The sequence below is a fragment of the Gopherus evgoodei genome, chromosome 6 (genome assembly GCF_007399415.2).
Source record: "Gopherus evgoodei ecotype Sinaloan lineage chromosome 6, rGopEvg1_v1.p, whole genome shotgun sequence".
Lineage (NCBI taxonomy): Eukaryota > Metazoa > Chordata > Testudines > Testudinidae > Gopherus > Gopherus evgoodei.
In genome coordinates, this window is record NC_044327.1 from 15,650,974 (window position 1) to 15,671,825 (window position 20,852).

General features: G+C 41.7%; 1 protein-coding gene across 9 annotated transcripts in view; it reads left to right on the forward strand.

Moving 5' to 3' along the window:
- Positions 1 to 20,852, forward strand: part of SUSD1 (sushi domain containing 1) — a 135,585-nt gene that overhangs the window by 22,335 nt on the left and 92,398 nt on the right. For all 9 annotated transcript variants that reach the window (XR_004001066.1, XR_004001067.1, XR_004001063.1 and 6 more), the window contains exons 7-10: positions 1,407 to 1,586; positions 3,125 to 3,304; positions 9,456 to 9,635; positions 19,584 to 19,678. Coding sequence is in view for 3 of the 9 variants with exons in the window: in XM_030567916.1 (XP_030423776.1) it covers positions 1,407 to 1,586; positions 3,125 to 3,304; positions 9,456 to 9,635; positions 19,584 to 19,678 (635 nt within the window). In the remaining 6 variants the exon portion in view is untranslated. The remainder of the gene's footprint in view (positions 1 to 1,406; positions 1,587 to 3,124; positions 3,305 to 9,455; positions 9,636 to 19,583; positions 19,679 to 20,852) is intronic.

A 20,852-nucleotide genomic window follows, 5' to 3' on the forward strand; every position in this document is an offset into this window, starting at 1 on the left:
GATGACACTTCAGATTCTTAAACCTTGGGTCAAGTGCTGTAGCTATTTTTAGAAATCTCACATTGCTTCCTTCTTTGTGTTTTGTCAAATCTGCTGGGAACACAGGCGCTGACTTCCCCTCTTTCCAGTGGGTGCTCGACCCCCCCCCGCCCCTGGTCCCGCCCCCACTCCACCTCTCCCATGAGGCCCTGCCCCTGTTCTGCCTCTTCCCACCACTTCTCCGCCCTCATTCCACCTCCTTCCCCAAATCTCCGCTTCAGCCCTGTGTCTTCCCTACCTCTTCCCCTGAGCGCGTAACGTTCCCGCTCCTCCCCTTTCCTCCTGGAGCGTGCTAACACTGCTAAGCAGCTATTTGGCGGGGGCTGGGCGGGAAATCCTGGGAGGTAGGTGGAGGAGTGGGGATGCGACATGCTCAGGGGAGGAGGAAGCGGAGGTGGGGCGGGAGGGGGGTGAGGGGAGCTTGGCTGACGATGGGTGCAGAGCACCCACAAATTTTTCCTCGTTGGTGCTCCAACCCCAGAGCACCCACAGAGTCGGCACCTATAGCTGTGAAAGTGTTCTTAAAACAAACATGTCCTGGGTTATCATCTGAGACTGCTATAACATGAAATGCAGGTAAAACAGAACAGGAGACGTACAATTCTTCCCCAAGGAGTTCAGTCACAAATTTAATTAACACATTCTTTTTTTAACGAGCGTCATCAGCATGGAAGCATGTCATCTGGAATGGTCGCCGAAGCATGAAAGGGCATACGAATGTTTAGCATATCTGGTATGTAAATACCTTGCAACGCCAGCTACAAAAGTGCCATGCGAATGCCTGTTCTCACTTTCAGTGACATTGTAAGTAAGAAGCAGGCAGCAGTATCTCCCATAAATGTGAACAAACTTCTTTGTCTTAGTGATTGACTGAACAAGAAGTAGGACTGAGTGGACTTGTAGGCTCTAAAGTTTTACATTGCTTTGGTTTTGAGTGCAGTTATGTAACCAAAAAAATCTACATTTGTAAGTTGCACTTTCATGATAAAGAGATTGCACTACAGTACTTATATAAGGTGAATTGAAAAATACTATTTCTTTTGTTTATCATTTTTACAGTGCAAATATTTGTAATAAAAATAATATAAAGTGAGCACTGTACACTTTGTATTCTGTGTTATAAAAGAAATCAATACTTTTGAAAATGTAAAAAAAATCCAAAAATATTTAATAAGTTTCAACTGATATTCTATTGTTTAACAGTGTGATTAATTGCGAAACATTTTTTGACTTAATCACGTGAGTTAACTGTGATTAATTGATAGCCCTAATAATAATGATAACTTTTAGTATCTGTTCATCAAACCCTGTGACGTGTCTTCGCTTGTTTTCATTGTCAATTTTACTTCTTTCTTTTTTCCCCCCAGAAATAGACTGTGGCAGACCTTTGTGGATTCCACAAGCAGAAATGATTTGGGACAACTCCACAACTCTAGGAAGCATGGTGTACTATAAATGTAGTGAAGGGTTTCATTTTAATGGAGAGAAGAATTTTTCACAATGCACAATAATTCAGAAGTGGGAAAATATCACTGGTGTATGTGAAGGTAAATATGTTTCAGTGCAGGTTTATATTCTTTTCCCTCAGATTTAAAGACCCTTCATATGAAATTCAAACAAGAGTTTCTTAAAGTTTCATTTTATTCTGAAAAGTGACTAAAACTTAGACTTGGCAGACTTCAGTTAATATTGACAGATAATGTCAATGCTGATTTTTAAGTGTTTTGAGGGTTTTTTAGTTTTTAATTGATTTAAATGTTCATGATTGTGGGAAATTATGGGAGGGCCAGACGATTATTTAATGACAGATGTTGAGATTCAAAAAGTTAAAGATTTGTACACTGTTAAATTGTACATTATTAATATCATATGTCAAAATATGCAAAGTAAATATCCTTAAATCAACAAATCATACCTCTTCTTACTATTTGTTCTTCAGTCCAGTCAAGGCTACATGTACCCCTGGGGGTATGCAGAGGTCTTCCAAGGGTATATCAACTCATCTAGATAATTGCCTAGTTTTACAACAGGCTAAATAAAAAGCACTAGCAAAGTTAGTACAAACTAAAATTTTATATAGACAATGACTTGTTTATAATGATCTATATACTGTACACTGAAATGTAAGTACAATATTTACATTCCAGTTGATTTATTTTATAATTATATGATAAAAATGAGAAGGTCAGCAATTTTTCAGTAATAGTGTGCTGTGAACACTTTTGTATTTCTATATCTGATTTTATAAGCAAGTAGTTTTTAAGTGAGGTGAAACTTGCGGTACACAAGACAACTCAGACTCCTGAAAAGGGTACAGTAGTCTGGAAAGGCTGAGAGTCACTGCTCTAGTCTATTTGTAACAAATCTAATTCAAAAGTCTGAATGCCAGGATTTTAACTCTTAAGAAGTTCTCAAGTGGCATTTTTCTTACTTTGTCTATCTTTGAATTTCAGTTATTATTGATGGAAATATTTTTCTTTGGTTGTGTGTGTACAGTGAAACTGATGTTTACTGATATTTACCAGTACAAATCTAATCCTTCCAACTCTACTAATAATTGAATTTTATTCCTAAACAGATCTTTCTCCTGAATATCCCCGTCTGTATCTGCTGACATTAACAATAAAAATAAATTTTTGTTTTACTACTTTTTGCTCTGGGTATGACTCTAGAACCAGAACAGCTGTGGGACGAGGAACTGGGTTCTTTTTTGGCTCACATATCAACAGACTTGTTCATGAGGTTTCAATTGCAGGGTTCTGTTGCAAAGGAAGAAGGCGACGTGCAGAATCTGTACTGTTTGTGGTGATGAACCAGAAGCAGAGAACCCATGTTGACTTTCAGATCCAAAGCTGAATGTGCAAGGCTGACAGTTAGTTGCTTAGAAGTAAAAATATGTTTTTTGATTTAAAGGAGTCCTTGAGAAGAATCCCATAATGTCATTTTTACAGTTAGGTTTTGTCTTTCCTAGTGGATTTACATTTCACATGCTCTTAATGCTTCACTTTCAGTGACAACGTTAACTAATTTCTTAACACTGACTAGTAAACATTTTTTCATGAAAATTGTTTTTTTTTTTTTTCAGTAACAGACTGTGGCAGACCTCCTTCAATCCCCAACACAGACATGATTTGGAACAACATTTCCCAGCTAGGGAGTGCAGTGCACTATCAATGTAAAAAGGGATTCCACAGCATAAATCGAAGGAATATGTCACGTTGTACTTATAATGGATCCTGGGAAATTCCAGATCTAATATGTAGAGGTAAGAGTGTAATGAAATCCTCTGCTTTTAATTGTAGATGTGTTTTAAATTCAGCTTCAAACTTTACTCTTGGGGGAATTCTGCAGCACTGCGCATGTGCAGAATTTATGTTCCCCGCATATTTCTTCGCTTCCCTGCAGAAAAATGACTTTCTGACGGGGAAGCCACAAGAGAGGTCATGCGACTCTCCCCAGCAGTATGTTTCAGGTGCCCAGGGCAACCGGCAGAGAAGTAAATCACTGTGGGGTGGGAGGCGGGACTGGGGAAGACCTAGTTTGTAGCTCCTACCTTGCGCTGGGCTCAGCTGGTAGTCCGGGCTGGGTTGGGGATGACAGGACTTCCTCTTCCCCTTCACGACATCTGGGGCTGGGTCAGACCCACCCTCGGATTTCTCCTCCGGCTGCAGGAAGTTCTGCAAACTCCCTCTCTCCCCCTCCTCCTCACCCGCGATCAGGGCCGTCCGTAGGCATAGGCAACATAGGCAGCTGCGTAGGGCACCTGAAAATTTGGGGCACGACTGGGTCTTAGTGTCCACCCTCTTGTTTTCCTATCCCTGTTCCGACCCTTCCTGCAGGCTCCCACAGATGGCTGCTCTAGCCTGGTGAGTCTTCCTTGGGAGGGAATCTAGTAGTTAAAAGTGAAAAAACCTCCAGCCTGCCAGACCTATTAGCACAACATTGAAACTGTTAAAGAGACATTCAAGGGGTAATAAAGCCATTTAACAGGCATTTGCCAACCCCAAGGTATATACTGACAGGTTTCAGAGTGGTAGTCCTGTTAGTCTGTATCAGCAAAAAGAAGGATGAGTCCTTGTGTCACCTCAAAGACTAACAGATTATTTGGGCATAAGCTTTTGTGGACTAGAACCCATTTCATCAGATGTCCACGAAAGCTCATGCCCAAATACATTTTTATACTGTCAGTTTCTGACTTTACTGACAAAAACAGTTGTGCATTAATGTAATATTTACACAGAACATGTCAGTCTACAGGACCTTAGTTTAAAATTTGCTTTAAAAATATTTCATTAGTGAGCTGGTGAAGATTATAAAATCACATTTCTAAAAAATGCTTGCATAGAGTTTTAGATGCACAATCATCTTTAGCCTTAAATGTGTGGAACTTCAGACATACATTTTTTAAATAAATCCTTCAAAAGACCTCCCTTATCTAAAATACACATTTTAATTACTATAGTTAAAAAAAAAAGTGCTTCCAAGTCTTCCTGTGTCCTTTCTGTCCATCCCTTCACCACCTCTCCCCCCATTCCCCACTGAAGAGAGCCCTTAAAGGGACAACAGTCCTTCCCTTCCAGATAGCTGGACAAAGAGTTTCCCTTTCTTTACTTCTGACTATCCGACGAACTAGTTTTAAAAGAACCCTCCAGCAAAATCAGTACCTTAGTAAGACAAAATCCTTGTTATACCTAAAATCTTTGGAAACATAATTTTTTAAAGTTGGTGAAATTTCATAACCATGTCTCTTGTTATGGAGATCACACAAAGTAAATTACTGTTCCCTTTTTCTAAAAGCAATAAACATTGTTATGAACACACTAAACCTCTCTGATTAATTTAAAAGAATGTCTTTGTTTCAGTGAGTTAAATATGTAGTAATCTGGAACGCTGGCTTATGATTTGAGTACATTTAAAATATAAATTCAGTTTAGAAATACTGATTAAGATAATGTAAAACAGAGAAGAGCTGCATCATGTATTCCATTATATGTAATGTTGTATTCAGCAGGACAGCTGACTCACCCTTACTATGAAGTTTTTGCAAATAAATCTCTGACAAACTTCACGGCATATCAAAAAACCTGTGACTGACATTTTTTATTCCCAAATTTTAGTGCTTTTAATTAGGTACTTTCTTCATGTCCATTCTGCATGAGGGAGAGGGCATGGAAGTCTCTGCGGGGAACTGTGACTCTCCGCCACCATGAGGCAGGCCGGGCATCTCATCCTTGCTGTCAAGTCCCTCCTCCCCCTCCCCCACCAGGCTGTGAGCTTGGGCTGCCATCCGGCATAGGGGCACCAGTTTAATAATACTGCGTAGGGCCCCATAAATCCTAAGGACGGCCCTGCCCCCGATTCCTGCTCCGATCGCTCCTCAGCTGCAGTGGGAAGGATCTCTGTACAGGGAGCTGCTCCCCTGTCCACCCAGCCTTCATGCATCCAGACCCCTTCATACCCAGAATCTCCTGCTGAGCCTCACCTCCCCCTCACACACACACTCAAACCCACCCTCCTCCGATGAGCCCCACTGCCCATGCATCTGGGCCACCCCAACGAGCCACCTAGATCCCTACCCCACTGAGTCCCACTCTCCCAGCATCTGAACCCCCCACCTGAGCCCTCTCCCCCTCATACTCAGACCACCCTCCCCGCTGAACCCCAGCCACCTTCACCAGGACCCTCTTGTAGAATCCCATTACCATTGCACCCAGTCCCACCCCCCAGCAAGTGCCTGTGCATCCGGATCCCCCAAACAGCTGCCCACACCTAGATTCCCCCACACAGAACCCTCTCAGCCCACACCTGGATCCCCTCCACACCTGGATCCTTCCTTGCTGAGCCTGCCTGCTACCTGGTGCGCCCAGTATGGAGGGGCAGGGCTCTGGGGTGTTTTGGGGGCAGGCATGGTCATTGTGCTGTGTCAGGGTTGGGTGCAGCCTTACTGCTGACTCTGTGCCCGGTGATCTCCCACCTCTGTGCAACCAGTGGCCTGTGCTCCCCAGTGCCATGCTGGAGCCTCCACATTTATTTGACAAATAAAATGTGCAGAATTTTGCAGAATTTTCAAATATTGTGTGCAGAATTTTAATTTTTTTGTCACAGAATGCCCTCAGGAGTAAAAGTTGTGTCCTGAAACTAGGATAGGTGGAAAGCCAAAAAAACCCCCTGTTTTTGTTTACTTTGTAGAGATTAATCCACAACATGTTGAGGTGTCAGGCTTACTGATGCACACATGGCAGTTCTAAAAAATGTAAGCACCAGACTAACTTGCAGCAAGATGTTATGGCCACATTCTTTCTTTACCTTCATCTTTGTTTCATTTTTCATTCTAAAAAGAAATTGGCATAACTACCAAGTCTGCATAGTGAATTTATGATCTGCAAAAATTTATTTTAAAAGCCAAGGTATTTTTTTTTTTTTTAGCATATAGAAGATCAGAAAGAAACCTTTTGTATGGGCCTGATCCTGCCACCTTTACCCCCAGAGGAGTAAGGGCAGTAGAATCACAACCTGTTTTGTACACTAGTAACTAAAAGCCACAACAGACTTCTAGACCCTTTGTGCCAAGTTTCAGCCTGAAGGGATTTTCTCTATCAAAGAATTAGCCTCAAAAAGAGATGCTTATAATCAACGTTGTCATCTAGATTTAGATACTGCCTTTGTAGTAATATAGTGCAAGATTAACAGATGTTTTAGACTTCAGTTTTTTATTGAACATTGCACTCGTTTGTGCCATCGGGGTAGAGGTGTCACAAATCCTCTCTCAGATTGTACATCATTATTTGCTGTCTGTTGCAGATGATGTTCGTCTACCTTATAATGTCAGCATGTTTTCCCTAAAGACTGGAAATGTACCTGGGACTGCTACAGCTTCATAGGCCTCCATCCTGCAGAGATGTACATACTTGCTTAATTTTACACACTTTGGGTAGTTGCATTGAAGTCAATACTGTGATGCGTTGGGTCACAAAGACCCCCTTGGGACTGTCACCTAATGGTGCTGAGACTACCTCTGAACCAGTTTTCTCTTGCAGCTTGGGACTTGAGTACCCTGTTTTGTTGAGCCAGACACACTAGCCTGCTGCAAACACAGACCCAGCTATGAACCATGTCCCCCACAAGCTGCAGACTTAACACAAAACGGCTTAGAAAATGCTCCCAGCTCTCGCATCCAGACACCTATTTCCCAATAGGGTCCAAATCCGTTTTATTCTGTATAAAGCTTATACAGGGTAAACTCATAAATGGCTCGACCTCTATAATACTGATAGAGAGAGATGCACAGCTGTTTGCTCCCCTGGGTATTCATTACTTTCTTTGGGTTAATTAATAAGTAAAAAGTGATTTTATTAAATATAAAAAGTAGGATTTAAGTGGTTCTAAGTAATAACACACAGAACAGAATAAATTACCATGCAAAATAAAACAAAAACATGCAAGTCTAAGCCTAATATGTTAAGAAACTGATTACAGGTAATATATCACCCTCAGAGATGTTCCAATAAAGTTCTTTTACAGACTGGACTCCTTCCTAGTCTAGGCCCAATCCTTTCCCCTGGTACAGCCCTTGTTCCAGCTCAGGTGGTAGCTAGGGGATTTCTCATGGCTGCAGCCCCCTTTGTTCTGTTCCACCCCCTTTTATAGCTTTGGCACAAGGCGGGAATCTTTTCTCTCTCTGGGTCCCTACCCCTCCTCCTAAATGGAGAAGCACCAGGTTTAAGATGGATTCCAGTATCATGTGACATGGTCACATGTCCTGTGAGACCACAAGCCTTCATTCTTCCCGGCCTGACTCACAGAAAGGCTTGCAAGTAAACAGAGCCATCTACAGTCAATTGTTCTGGTTAATGGGAGCCAACAAGATTCCAAACACCATTAATGGCCCACACTTTGCATAATTACAATAGGCCCTTAGAGTTATATTTCATATTTCTAGTTCCAGATACAAGAAGCATACACTTGCTGGTGGATTCTCTGCAGCTTGAGGTCTTCAGACCACAATTTGAAGACTTCAGTAATTCAGGCATAGGTTAGGGGTTTGTTATAGAAGTGAATGGTAGGGTTCTGTGGCCTGCTTTGTGCAGGGGGTCGGACTAGATGATCACATTGGTCCCTTCTGACCCTAGAATCCATGAATCTATACAAATAAGATGACGACACTCAGTAGATTATAAGCTTTGTAATGATACCTTATAAAAGACCTTTTGCATGAAGCATATTCCAGTTACCTGATATTCACGCTCATTAGCATATTTTCATAAAATCATGTGGAGTGCAACGTCACAAATACGACTACTCACAGTGTGTAAAGTTAACGAGGTGTATACATGTTTGCAGGATCAAGATGTTAACTATGTTCATCCAAAACAAAGGGGCTTGAATCTGTAGTCCACTCTGAGGCAAGATGGGAGGCACAAGTGCAGAATTTAGCCCAAGTAGTTGTTCCAGAGAGTTTAAAATAAAAAAGCCTTTCTCTGGAATGCACAAGGATAATTTGAATAATGGAGAAATTTTAAAGGAACAGCTCTGATAGCTTTGGCTGAGCTAGGGGGAAAAAGGGCAATGCAAAGCTTAAAAATATTTCACTAACATATTTTAACATTCCTTTGAGGTTACTGATGACTTTCAGAGAAAATGAAATGTCTGCTTCAGTAATGATGCCTTTCAGATGAATATGATCTTAAGGTTCCATGTAATTAATAATTCCCATTAAAATGAGGAAAAATCCATGCACAGCTTCAAAATTTCTATTATTTCTTTCCATTTTCAACTGCCTTAAGGGGAAGTGGACTTCATGGAATGAATAACCTAATTAGAACTGAGAGGGTGGTTTAGAAATACCCTTTGAGACTATGCTCTTAGATAAATAACCGTGTTCGCCCATTTTTCTTGTTGCAATTGCAGTGAAGCTCCCTTAATTTGCATTGTCAGTCTGCTGAAATCCCTGGTACCAAAAATTTTAAATTGAATGAGAGATGTAATTAAATACAAAATCTCTGTTAGAATAATTGACATTATTCGGAGTCATTGGTGCTAAGCATCTCTCGGGATTAGGCCAGAGCAAGAAACTTCTGCCGATAGCTGGCTTTATATTGACTGTGAAGGTGTGATCCTTTGGCCTGTCTACTTTTTCACTGGGTATAGTCATTCCATTCTTGTACTTCTATATACATGCACAATTCCACTTGCAGAGGGCAGATGACAAATCAGCCATTTGCATGTGTATTATGTCATGCTGCCTTTGCAAATGTAGGCACACAATTGCGCTTGGACCTTACGTCTCCTTTTTTAAAAGAGCATCACCCTTAATTAAATGTAAATTTGTCACAAGTTAGTGTAGAGTAACTTATTTGAAAATGGCTTCTTTCCCAGGGAATATAAACATGTTAACTTCCTGTTGTTTTTCATTGCAGAAGTAGACTGTGGCATTCCTCCACCAATACAACATGCTGAGCTAGTATGGAATTCCAGTTCGAGTCTTGGAAGTGTGGTGCAGTATTCATGTCAGAGGGGATTTGAATATGCTGGTGGAAACAATATTTCAGTTTGCACAGAGGAAGGTGTTTGGGTAAAAAGCACTTTAACATGCACAGGTAGAGTGTGAGCTACTCTAAGAACCAAAACTTTATTTTTATTTAGTAGCAGAAGAAGGAGAAGAAAGTATCAAACCTGAGCTTTATTCTTTGAAAATCTCTCTTCCGCCTTTCCTCAGATCTAAATTACTGTTTGTGGGCCGAGAATATGACATACAGTAATTTGGAAAGACTTAAAAAGGTTTATTTTTAACAAGGTGGAAAAGAGTGAAATAACACCCTCCCAAATCTGTTTCCTTCTGATTGAGAGGATTCCACAGATTCTTTTGTTGCACTCTTGCTGCTATAAGTTAGGGCAGAAAGTGTATTGAGCCAAACTTGCATACCTCAGATGCATTACTTTGAACCATACAAGACAATGGTACAATATAATAATGCATATCAAGTAGTGTTAATGACAGTATAAAATGTATGAGCCTCTTCGTTTTCAGTTTCAACCTTTTTTTGCCAAAAAAGTCCCAGGTTTTACAAAAATATTATTCTGTTTTTTCTGATTTTCACTCTACTTTGGTATCATTCAAATATATAAAAAATAACTTGTTTTATTAGGAAAATACAATACATGGCATACATATTTGACAATAATACATTAGTCTGTGTATATGCAAAGCTGCTTGTTGAAGTCAGGCTATGTATTGGTCTAGAAGATACACGCAATAAACAAACAGGCCTGCATGAAAGCACTGAAGTACGTGTGCATCTGAACGTACTGATGAATCTCACACCCACCACGTACACATTTCAAGCTGTTAGCAGATAATGGTTTAAAGATTTGACACACTAAAATGGGAAGAAAATGAAAATCTTTATCAGAATACGTTTCAGAACATGAGGAAGTATTTTAAAGTTTTAAAAAAGCATAAACAGGAGAAAAGGATGAAGTTGAGTGTATGCGCTGCAAATGGTGTGGTCCAATTATTAAATGTAAATATTTAAAGGCTAATAGTTCTAAGTCTACAACAGTAAGCTGTTTATTCAAATGAAAAGTTTTTTATTTGGGGATTAGAGCTCTTTTGTTTTCTTAAACTCAGAGGTTGCATTATGTTTTGAGTTCTGTTTTAGTTCTGCAGCAAACCACAGTGATGAACGGAATTCAAAACATTAATCTACTGAATACTTTTTTCTCCTGTCTTTCTGTTCACCAAAATAAACCCTGATATTTAGCCAGAAAAATTAATAGTTTTTTGCACTAATTTTCACCTGTTTTTGTTGTTGTGGTAATAAACACTGATAAATTCCCAGGAAAAATTAAATAAAAAAGACCCTGAAAACGAAGAGCCCTAAAAATGTATCTTGTGTGAAGGGTGGGGATATTTCAAATGAAAACTTAAAATGCTTTTGTTTTTCTCTTTTATTGAATGATGTCAAATATTACAAAGTAAAAGGGCAAGAAGGAATAATAGAGTAAAAAGCATTTTCATTCACAATGTGTATGTGTGTTAGAAATGTACCACCATGTTTAAGTCATACAGTATACTTTATTTCCAGTCTCCCTGAACATCTTCTCCTGTTACACATTCACCCTACTCTTTGCATGGCTCTGACTTTCAGCTGGACTTCACAGTTCTACTTTCACCTTTGCTTCCTGTCACTTGCTCACCCGAGACCTGGTATGATACCTTATCCTTTCTGCAAACCTGGTCACAATACCAAGACACCCCCAACACACTCCCCCATAACGCCTTCTGGTCTGCCTGTCTCCCTTCACCCTGGTCCCAGAGAACTCCTGCATCTCTCTCCTAGACAGTTATCAGTATCCAGAGACCATATTTCGTATCTGCTGGTACCAGTGTTCCCTCTAATTTTTTACATCCATTTGCAGAATGAATTTTGTTTGTGCACCAATATGGAGGTGATGAGGGGGTTGGGGTGTGGGAGGGGGCTCAAGGCTGGGGCAGAGGGTTGAGATACAGGGGGGTGAGGGCTCTGGCTGGGGGTGATGGCACTGAAGTGGGACCAGGGCTGGGGAAGAGGGTTAGAGTGTGGGGGGATGAGGGCTCTGGGGTGGGGTTCGGGATGAGGGGTTCGGGGTGCAGGCTGCCCCAGGGCTGCAGTGGGGAGAGAGGATTCCCTCCAGCTCTCTCTCGCCACAGAAGCTCGGAGAAGGGGCGCCTCTCGGCAGGGCTGGGCTGTGTCGGGCCAAGGGAGGGGTGCCTCTCCCTGGCTGCAACAGCTCCGGCTGGGCTGGGCCAGGGGAGGGGAGCCTCTCCTTGTCTGCGTGGCTCTTGATAGCCTGCTGCCATGATAGTCTGATGGCTATGCAGCTTAGAGGGGACTTAGGCTGGTACTGATAATTACTATTTGATATTTGGATAAATCCAAAAATTATGGATTCCGCCTATCTAATCAATTTACTTGTCTTTATCCAGAGAAAACAAAATCTAAGTGACGTTTCCATTAAAAATAAGATCTTATCAGAATGTTGTTAATAATAATAATAGTAATAATAGTTAGCTTTTACATAGGCACTTTTCATCAGTAGATCTCAAAATGCTAGACATTTCATTTGACAACGATTAACGTTATATTACTTAGAAATTAATAAATTAAACACGTATATAAAATGAGAAGTAACTGCTTAGGAGTAAAGTAAGCAAAGTCTGAGACAGAATCTATGAAAATCTATGAATCACTGGCTGCATTGTTACATTCGTTGTTACTGTACAGGGAAAAGTGTGTGTGTGTGAGAGAGAGCTCCCAGAGCACTGCATAAAAAGGCTGAGGTCCTGCTACTAGGAAGTAAATCTGACTAGTAACACAGAAGAAAAAATCACCATATGCAAAGCACTGCGGAACGCAGACAGTGAACTGAAAACCTAGAGGAGATACAGTTTGTTCTTTGCTCTTGTGATTTTTAGAGCTCTAGGGTGTTAATGGTAATAATAGTGATATGAGTTTTGAGCTGACTGTCTTTTAACTGTCTCTCTTAAGGCGCACCTCAGATTGTTTCACTGCAACTTTGTGACAAAACTTTTCAAAATAGTGACACAGTCACATAGGACCATAAGCGGGTCACAGGCCTTTTGCGTCTGGAATGTTGAAAGAAAGGATGGCCCAGTGGTTAGGGTGCTAACCTGGAACTTTAGAGACCTGTGATCAGTACCTTGCTCGGCCAGAGATTCCCTTTGTGATCTTGGACACATCGCTTAGCCTCTCAGTGCCTCGGTTTCCAATCTGTAAAATGGGATCATAGCATCGCCCTACCTTGCAGGGAAGCAGTTATGATGAATACACTAAAGCTTATGAGGAGCTCAGATATTACAGGAATGGGGGTTAAATAGATACACGAGAGATAAATAGATGTTGGTATTGCACCCATAGACACCTGCCTCAGGATTGTTGTGCAGGGCACTGTACAAGCACAGAGATGGAATTGGGCCTTGCTACAGAGAACTTGCAATCTAAATCAATATACAAAGGGAGGAGTGGAAGGGCATATTTCTCAGAATATAGGGATTATTATGAACAAATATATGTTTTCTTTTTTAAAGTGTTTGATTACATAAATAAATATGAGCTGCAACCAAATGCCACATAACAATGCCATTTCTTGTAGGCATTGAAACAAAAATATGTTTTGAAGGATTTGGAGGAGAGAGGGTAGTTGTCTGATGGATCTGTTCAGGGAAGACACTTCATGCTATCTGTATTGTATATGTGATAAAACACTGTGCCAGAAGGGAACAAACACATTGCCATGGAAAAAGCCACTCGTATCCACATAGAGGGCTGAAAGCAGGATCGGACTGGAGGAAGTTTAGAAAAGTTACAAAGTAAAAAAAGGATATAAAAGGAAAACTATAAAAATCAATCCTAGACGTAATTCTTTCTAGTCTATTCAATGGCAAAAAAGGGGGAGAAAATGGAAAAACAAAAATTTGAAATTTCAGAAATGTTTTAGTTTTTGAAAACTAAAACAAAAATCTCAAAATGAACAGAAATTGGTGGTTTTTGTTATGAAATTTCACAAAGTGAAATTGAAACACTTTGACAAAAATGACATTTCCCTGTGAACATTTTTACTAAACCCTATTTTTTAATGGGAAAACTTTATATGGGAAAAACTTTAACCAGCGTTATCAATAGTGAGAATTCAAACTGAGACACGCAGCATTTCGTGCATGCGGGTTGTTTCATAGATTAAAGCCTTTGTCCCTGCCAGGACAAGGGGCTGCTATGATTTGACCAGGGCACTTTGTCTTGTCCATGTGGCCATACCTGTGTATCACCTCTGAGTCATCCATTTTTTAATTTGTCAAACTTAATCAGCATTTTACCTTAGATTTTCACTCCCAACAGAAAGAGCTTCACTGATTGTGTCACTTCCCGCAATAGGATTCCATCAGAATCCTCTTTGATCCCTGACCCCAGGCTTTCCTTCCCTGATAGTCGTACCCACTTTTGCTGCCTCACATGCTCCCTGGTAGCCAGGCAAAGTCTTTGGTCCTAGCTTTAAGCCTACACCCTCTTAAACTGCAGATAGGTGTTCTTCCCCCCCACCCCCCCACCCGCTGTACACCCTACCAGCCCAGCTACTCTCCCCATTCACACCTGCGGGTTTGCCTGACAGCTGGAATCCTTAAACATCTGCAGTGTCTATTCCAGGTCACAGGGCAAGTTACGTTTTAAAGACTGAGTAAAATATCATTACTTGTATGTTTGCATCTATCATTATAGCAAAGGGCTGGTGTGTAAACGTGGTCTATTTTCATGGCAATTTTGCAAGGCTGTTGTCAGTGGTTTCTAACCCACAACGAAGGGGTTAGTTTTCCATATTCCTATTCAGATTCTTCCGTGAGCCTCTTGCTACACACCTAATTTTTATTCCCAGCTGTGTATAAATAATTCATCCTCATCAGTACGGAATCAAATTAAAAAAGGTGTCGCTCAGATCTGAGGGCACTGATTCCACAGCCCCAGCTTTCTCAGGAGTCAGATCCCATCAAACAATTAGAATAATAATAGTGAAAGATTAAAAGGATCTGACTGGTCCAAGTTCTCATAAAGGGCTAATGTGAAACATTAAATCCTGATAACTTTTTTAGTGGCCTGGAAAATCACAGGTGGAATCTGCGTTTATGGGAGCCATTGTTTCTTAGATCAAAGAGATAGGATCCAACTACAACAAAAAACAAAACCGTCTATATTTTTGTTCAGCAAGCTACCTTAGCTTTTTATATTTGAAGCCAAGTTAATTATTACAGAATTTCTGATTGCAGATATCAATTCTTAATGTCAGAAATCTCTTTCAGATGGGTGGAGGCCATGCATGGTAGGCCATGCAGTTCCAGCCAATCTAACCCAGTCCATTCTGACGCCATTATTTTTTGTATGATTAATATATCTTTCCATTGTGAACGTGCACCAACATATGAATTACTTTGCCCCTACTGTATCCTGGTAACATTTTTAGACCAAAGGAAGTAGTAAATCATTAGCTCTCCTTCTGTTCCTTCCTGCATGACTGTCTCTGCGTATAACTTTGCAATTTTTCTGTGAGCTGTCTGCACACTTAGTTTGTGGAGGGGGAAGTTCAGCTGAATTGTGGAAGTCCCCTTGCAGCTTCATAGTTAGGGTTCTGTTGAAACTTTATAATAATAATTAAACATGAGAGGCTCATAAGCACTTCTCATAATACACTATAAAAAGTTATGGAGAATAGATATGATGTATCCTTGTAAATAAATCCTGTCCATAAACACCACTAACTCCAAAAAAGTGAAGAGAAATATGGAGAAGAAAGTGTCTTGGTTCTATGGTAATAGGTGCGCTAGAAAAGTTTGGATAGACGTTATCATTGAACCACTGTTTTCTATAATCCTGATTATCTTCCTTGAAAGTGTGTGTACTACAAGGTAGTAACAGATCGCATCTGTTGTGTATCATTTGCAGATGTTGCTGCAATGAAAAAAGCAAAACAGAAGAAAAGGGGAAGAAAGTATTTGTTTTTCCTCTCTGTCCTAAATCCTGTGAATGTGTGGAAGTGGCTGAGGGAAAGCTGTTTTTATGCCTGAATTTAGTGTATGGATGTTCTTTTAGCTGTTTTTAGAAGGGAATGTAATGGAAGTGGAGTTTGTTTTATGCAGGTGTTTCTGACTGGAATGGGGTACAGACTCTTCTACTGATAAGCCACAGATTCCGGTCTGGCTCAGGTCAGTCATGGCCCCAAGTTGCTACCATTTGGGGTCTGATTGGTGACACGTAAAGGAGCTGGTGGTCTTTAGGCATGTTCCTGGTAGACCGTTCTCTGTATCACAAAACCATCAGTCCCTTCGAATGGCACTAGTCGGCAGTGTCATTGATGGTCTCAGCAGGCAGAGAAATCAAAGATTGCATTGATCAGGGAAACTGAGCTACCCTGAGCTATAAAAGCGGTCCCCTTAAAGCAGCAGTTCTCAAACTTCATTGCAGTGTGACCGCCTTCTGACAACAAAAATTATTACACAACTCCAGGAGGGGGGAACCAAAGACTGAGCCCACCCGAGCCCTCCACGCCAGGCATGTGGGCCAAAGCCTGGGCGGTGGGTCCTGGGCTTCAGACTTGCTGGGGTCCAGTAGCTAACTGGGGTCACAACCCACTTTGGGGTCCCAAGTCACAGTCTGAGAACCCCTGCCTTAGAGCATGGCAGCCAAGGTGCGTACACTGGCACTATACTTGCCCTGTAGGTGGTGGCAGTGTTTGAATGGAAAGCAGGCGAGTGGAGAGAACATGGTGGACTGTTATCTGTCTGAAGACTCAGCCTTTCCACTGGGTTCAGGGGAGCTGGAACAGTTCGTATAGTGAGGGTGCTGAGAGCCATTGAACCAAACTATAAACCTTGTATATGATGGAAACCACTTCAAGCCAGGGCTTGTGGTCATGGGTGGCGGGTATAATAGGCCAGAGGAGGCTCTGCCTCCCCTGGTGCTGCCGCAGCCACCAGACCCCTGGTTGCAGGGTTTGGCAGTGAAGTTTTTGCATTATTATGCTCCATACAAGTTCCAGGGCAGCTGAGTAGCAAGTACCGCCTCTTCAGCCACCCAGAACTTGCATAGGGCATATCAAAAACCGTCTTCTACAGATGCTTTTCCCCTGGCAGTGGGTGGGTTGGGTCCGGGGAGGAGAGACAGACATGGCTGCAGCCAGTCCCGGGTTCCTTCGGGCAGGGGAGGCTCGGGGCTTCGGTGGCAGGGGCAGGAGGCTTGGGGCTCTGACCGTGGGAGTGGGGGACGCAGGAGGTCTTATGGCTTCAGCCATGAGGAGGGCATGGGCAGAAGGGGCAGAGGTGGAGGCTCCATCAGTCGCCCATGGATGCAGCAGCACCCCTAGTTCCAGCACCTATGCCTGGGTTGACAGTATTTGCCATGAAAGTTCCTCCCTGTACGGTGGTTTAAAATGAGCTCTCTGCTTTCTGCCAGAGAATTTAGAAAGTGCTGGAAAATTAATAGATAAGATCCTAGGCTTAGAGTTATTTCCTTCTTTGTTTCTCTTGTTCTCACTCCATTTCTTTTCTTCCAGCTCCCAATTTCATCTTCAGGTCATTTTTCTCGTTCTTTTTGTTTTTCTCCCTCTTATCTCTTCCCACCAGATCCCTTCCCTGGCTTTTACCAACCTTTGTGACACTTCCTGCCTTTGCCCTCTTCCTGTATTCTCTCATGACCTCTGACTCCTCCAGTACTTCCCTCCATGCCCTGCCCTGGTCCCCATCCCTTTACCTCCTGTTTTCCGAAATCGTCCACTTGAGGTGGATGTTGGGCTGGATGCAATGGATATGAAGAGGTTTACAGTACTAGCTTTGCTTTTGAACTTTAATTTTATGGAACAACAGTGTCATCCAGTGGCTTTCTACATTAAGGACAAGTTCAAGTTCCTTTTCTTAAACTAAGGGAAATAATTCCTTTCGTTTTTTCCTATTTCACGTGGGAGTCTGAATTGAAGTGGATATTAAGCATGTCCAGTCCTTACTTACATGCTATAGCCTGCTATGTTTATTAATCACAATACATACATATACTCTCTTGTCTAATGTATACTATATCTTAGTATCGCATGGTACTGGATAGCATATTTCTTACACTAATTAAACATCAATTCCTGTACAGTTGCACAGAAACAAGGTGGCCATTAAGAGAACACCTGCAGTATACAAGAGAAAAAGATGAAAACTACTATCTTTTGAAAGCATATACAGTTTAGTTATTTGTTGCTGAATAAGAATAGGGCTTGGATTTTCTATGGATTGTTGTGATCTTTTGGATACAATTATACTTGAATACAGCTGCATAAAAAGGTTTTGTGCCTAATGTTTGGTTAGTTTTTCAGAGAATTTCAGTCACCTTATCTAAAAAAGACATCACAAATAGAAAACACTCAACAAAGAGAAATTACCATGGCTAGTGGGTTGGGTGTTTTTAGAGCAGACAAAAGCGGTAACTTCTGTACAAGGAGAGATTTTAAAAGAAGGGATTATGCAGTCTGAAAAGGAGAAATGGATGAGGAACTTTAGTAGAGGAATATAAAAATAACAAATTGGGATAATGAAGGCTATTCAGACACTTGTGTTTATGCTCTTGCACAGGAGAGAAACAAGGGGACGTACTAAATTATAAAATATTGTATTGGGGGTATTGCACAGCTCAGGAAACTGCTTGGTTAAAACAAAAACCAGGTATGGAATTAGGATCTCAGTACCCATCTATCTGAACCTCTAAATCTGAGGATAGGAGTTGGGCAAGGAATGTTCAAATAAGTGGGTCCAATTCTGGACCATCTGTAGTAATGGGATGCAGAATCTTTCAGTTCTAAGTCATGGGTTTGAGCCTGGCCGAGGATGGTAGTGACCAAGAATTGCTGCTTGGATAAGTATCCTTCTTGCAGTGCATGGAATGGCAAGTTTGTCTGCAATTTAGCAGGGAGGCCAAAGCTTGAATAGGCATGGAGACTAAGTCGCTGTTCCATCTTCGTCAGAGTTATTGGGGGGAAGAGTATACTGGTGGGGAAACTTGCATTATTGCTGCTCATGCTTTCCTATGCTCAGGCCAGTCTGTGGCTTAAAGAGAGGACTACTGGTTCCTGGGCTGTCATCTTGGCATCTTTAAAATGTAGGTAATTTCAGTTTTCTAAATAGAATAATTAATTTTTGTGAAATGGCAGCAAACAATTAAAAGGAAACACTTCAATACACAGTGGATAACTAATCTGTGGAACTCAGTGCTGGATGATCTAAGCGAAGTGTGGTTCAATTATAGCATAACTTAAGAATGACCATACTGGGTCAGACCAGTGGTCTGTCTAGCTCAGTATGCTGCCTTCTGACAGTGGCTGATTCCAGATGTTTCAGAGGGAATGAACAGAAAAGAGCAATTTGAGTGAACCATTCCCTGTAATCCAGTCCCAGTATCTGGCAGTCAGAGGCTTAGGGACAGTCAGTGAATGGGATTGTTTCCCTGACCATCTTGACTAATAGCCATTGATGGACCTAGCCTCCATGAACTTTTTTTTTTTTGACCTGGTTCTCTTTTTGGCCTTCACAGCATCCCCATGCAAAGATCTAATCTTGAGTTTGGGATGGGTCCTTTTTCTCCCTCAACCTCTCAGTTTCAGGGCTATGCATCACTAGGGATGGGGGAAGAACATATTACCCCTAAATACATGTCTTGTTTAATGTGAATTTTATTAATGGTTCTTTTTATCCCTCAGTTCTCTACGTAGATTATCATAGACTGATTCCACTTATCTTTCTCTTTTTCTAATCTGTTTTTTCCCCCAGTGCTTGCAGCTCTTGATGAGATTTTCTTTACCCAAATACTTATAATTCTGAGCTAGTTTCCCACGTCCTCAGTACACACCATTGGTAATTAATGTGGTGAGTTTCCAAATGTAGGTGTATGTTAACTTTGGTTATTTGTTATTTCTATATCTTTTCAGTTTATCTAGCGTGACTTTAATATTCCCTCCTCCCCCTACAGTGAAGGCAGCCATTGGAAACGTGTCTGTATTTAATCAAACCTGTGTGAAGTGGAGAAGGAGCACTAGAGAAACCAACTTGAAGGTGGTGTATTTGGTAAGCAAGACAGGGTGTTGGCGGTTTCTCCATTGCAGGACTGTCCCTTGGTACATTGGCACTTTGGCTGAAAATGGTATTTTCCACACTGCTTTCTGCTGACTTCCTCCCACTTAATCCCCAGTCTGCGTCGTTTCCTCCTTCCAGAAAATGTCCTTTTTGTGCTCATTTGAATGCGGTGATGAAAGGAGATCAGATGGGCGGAAACTCCGCAGGCAGAGAACGAGTGGCTCCAGGGTTAGAGCCCAGGGGGAAGGCCCCTTGAAAATGTGGCCTTCAAAGTCCGTATTTATTTGATGGGAGTTATGGCAGTAATTATTTGGTGAAGTTACTGAAATGTTTGCAGCAGGAGGACTCCTGTGAAGCAGCAGCAAATCAATTAATATGGCAACAAACATACTGTGCTGGACACCAACGTAGGGAGTCATTCTCAGTGCTGTGACACACTAGTCCCTGAGGTGTTTGGTAGTGTTCTGGGTATACCACGCAAGAGCTGTAGGTGCGCCAACCGCTTCAGGTATTAGCCTTTGGTGGGTTTCAGTAAACACTTGCAGACTGTGGTGTATCACAAAGGATCACTTTATTTTTTGCCTTATATGTGCTTTCCCCCCATCCCTCCCCCCTAAATAAACAGTGCAGTTACTCCTGGCTTTAAGATACAAATAAAAGATGACAAATGTAAGGCACAACAGATCCCAGTCAAGCCTCTAAAGGCAGTGCAGTGGAGCATCAAGCTGGTGCTCCTCAAGCCTAGCCCAGGAAAATTCACTCCAGGTTGCCTCTCTGCCAGAGATAATCATGCACTGGCCTGCAGATCCCCCTGCCAGAGTTCAGTCCTTTTATCCAGCTCCTATAATCTTGCTCAGATCCATCCCCACAGGCCACTCCCGGTTATCCACATCCACTGCTACCACTGGTAGCCCCTTACCAGTGACCGGTTGCTTCTGAGACTGGCTGTCAACCTGTCAGTTCCTAAACTGCTTGGCTTTCTCTCCACAGTCAGCTCCAGGCTGTTGCCTCTAGCTCCTGCTCCCAAATAGACTCTGGCTCCCTTTCTTCAGAGTCCTGATGGCTGAATGTTGCCTTGCATGTTAACACGGTATCCGGTAATAGGCCAGTGTGTTCATTTCAGTACGAAAATGATAGAGAATATAGCAACGACTTAATTAAAATA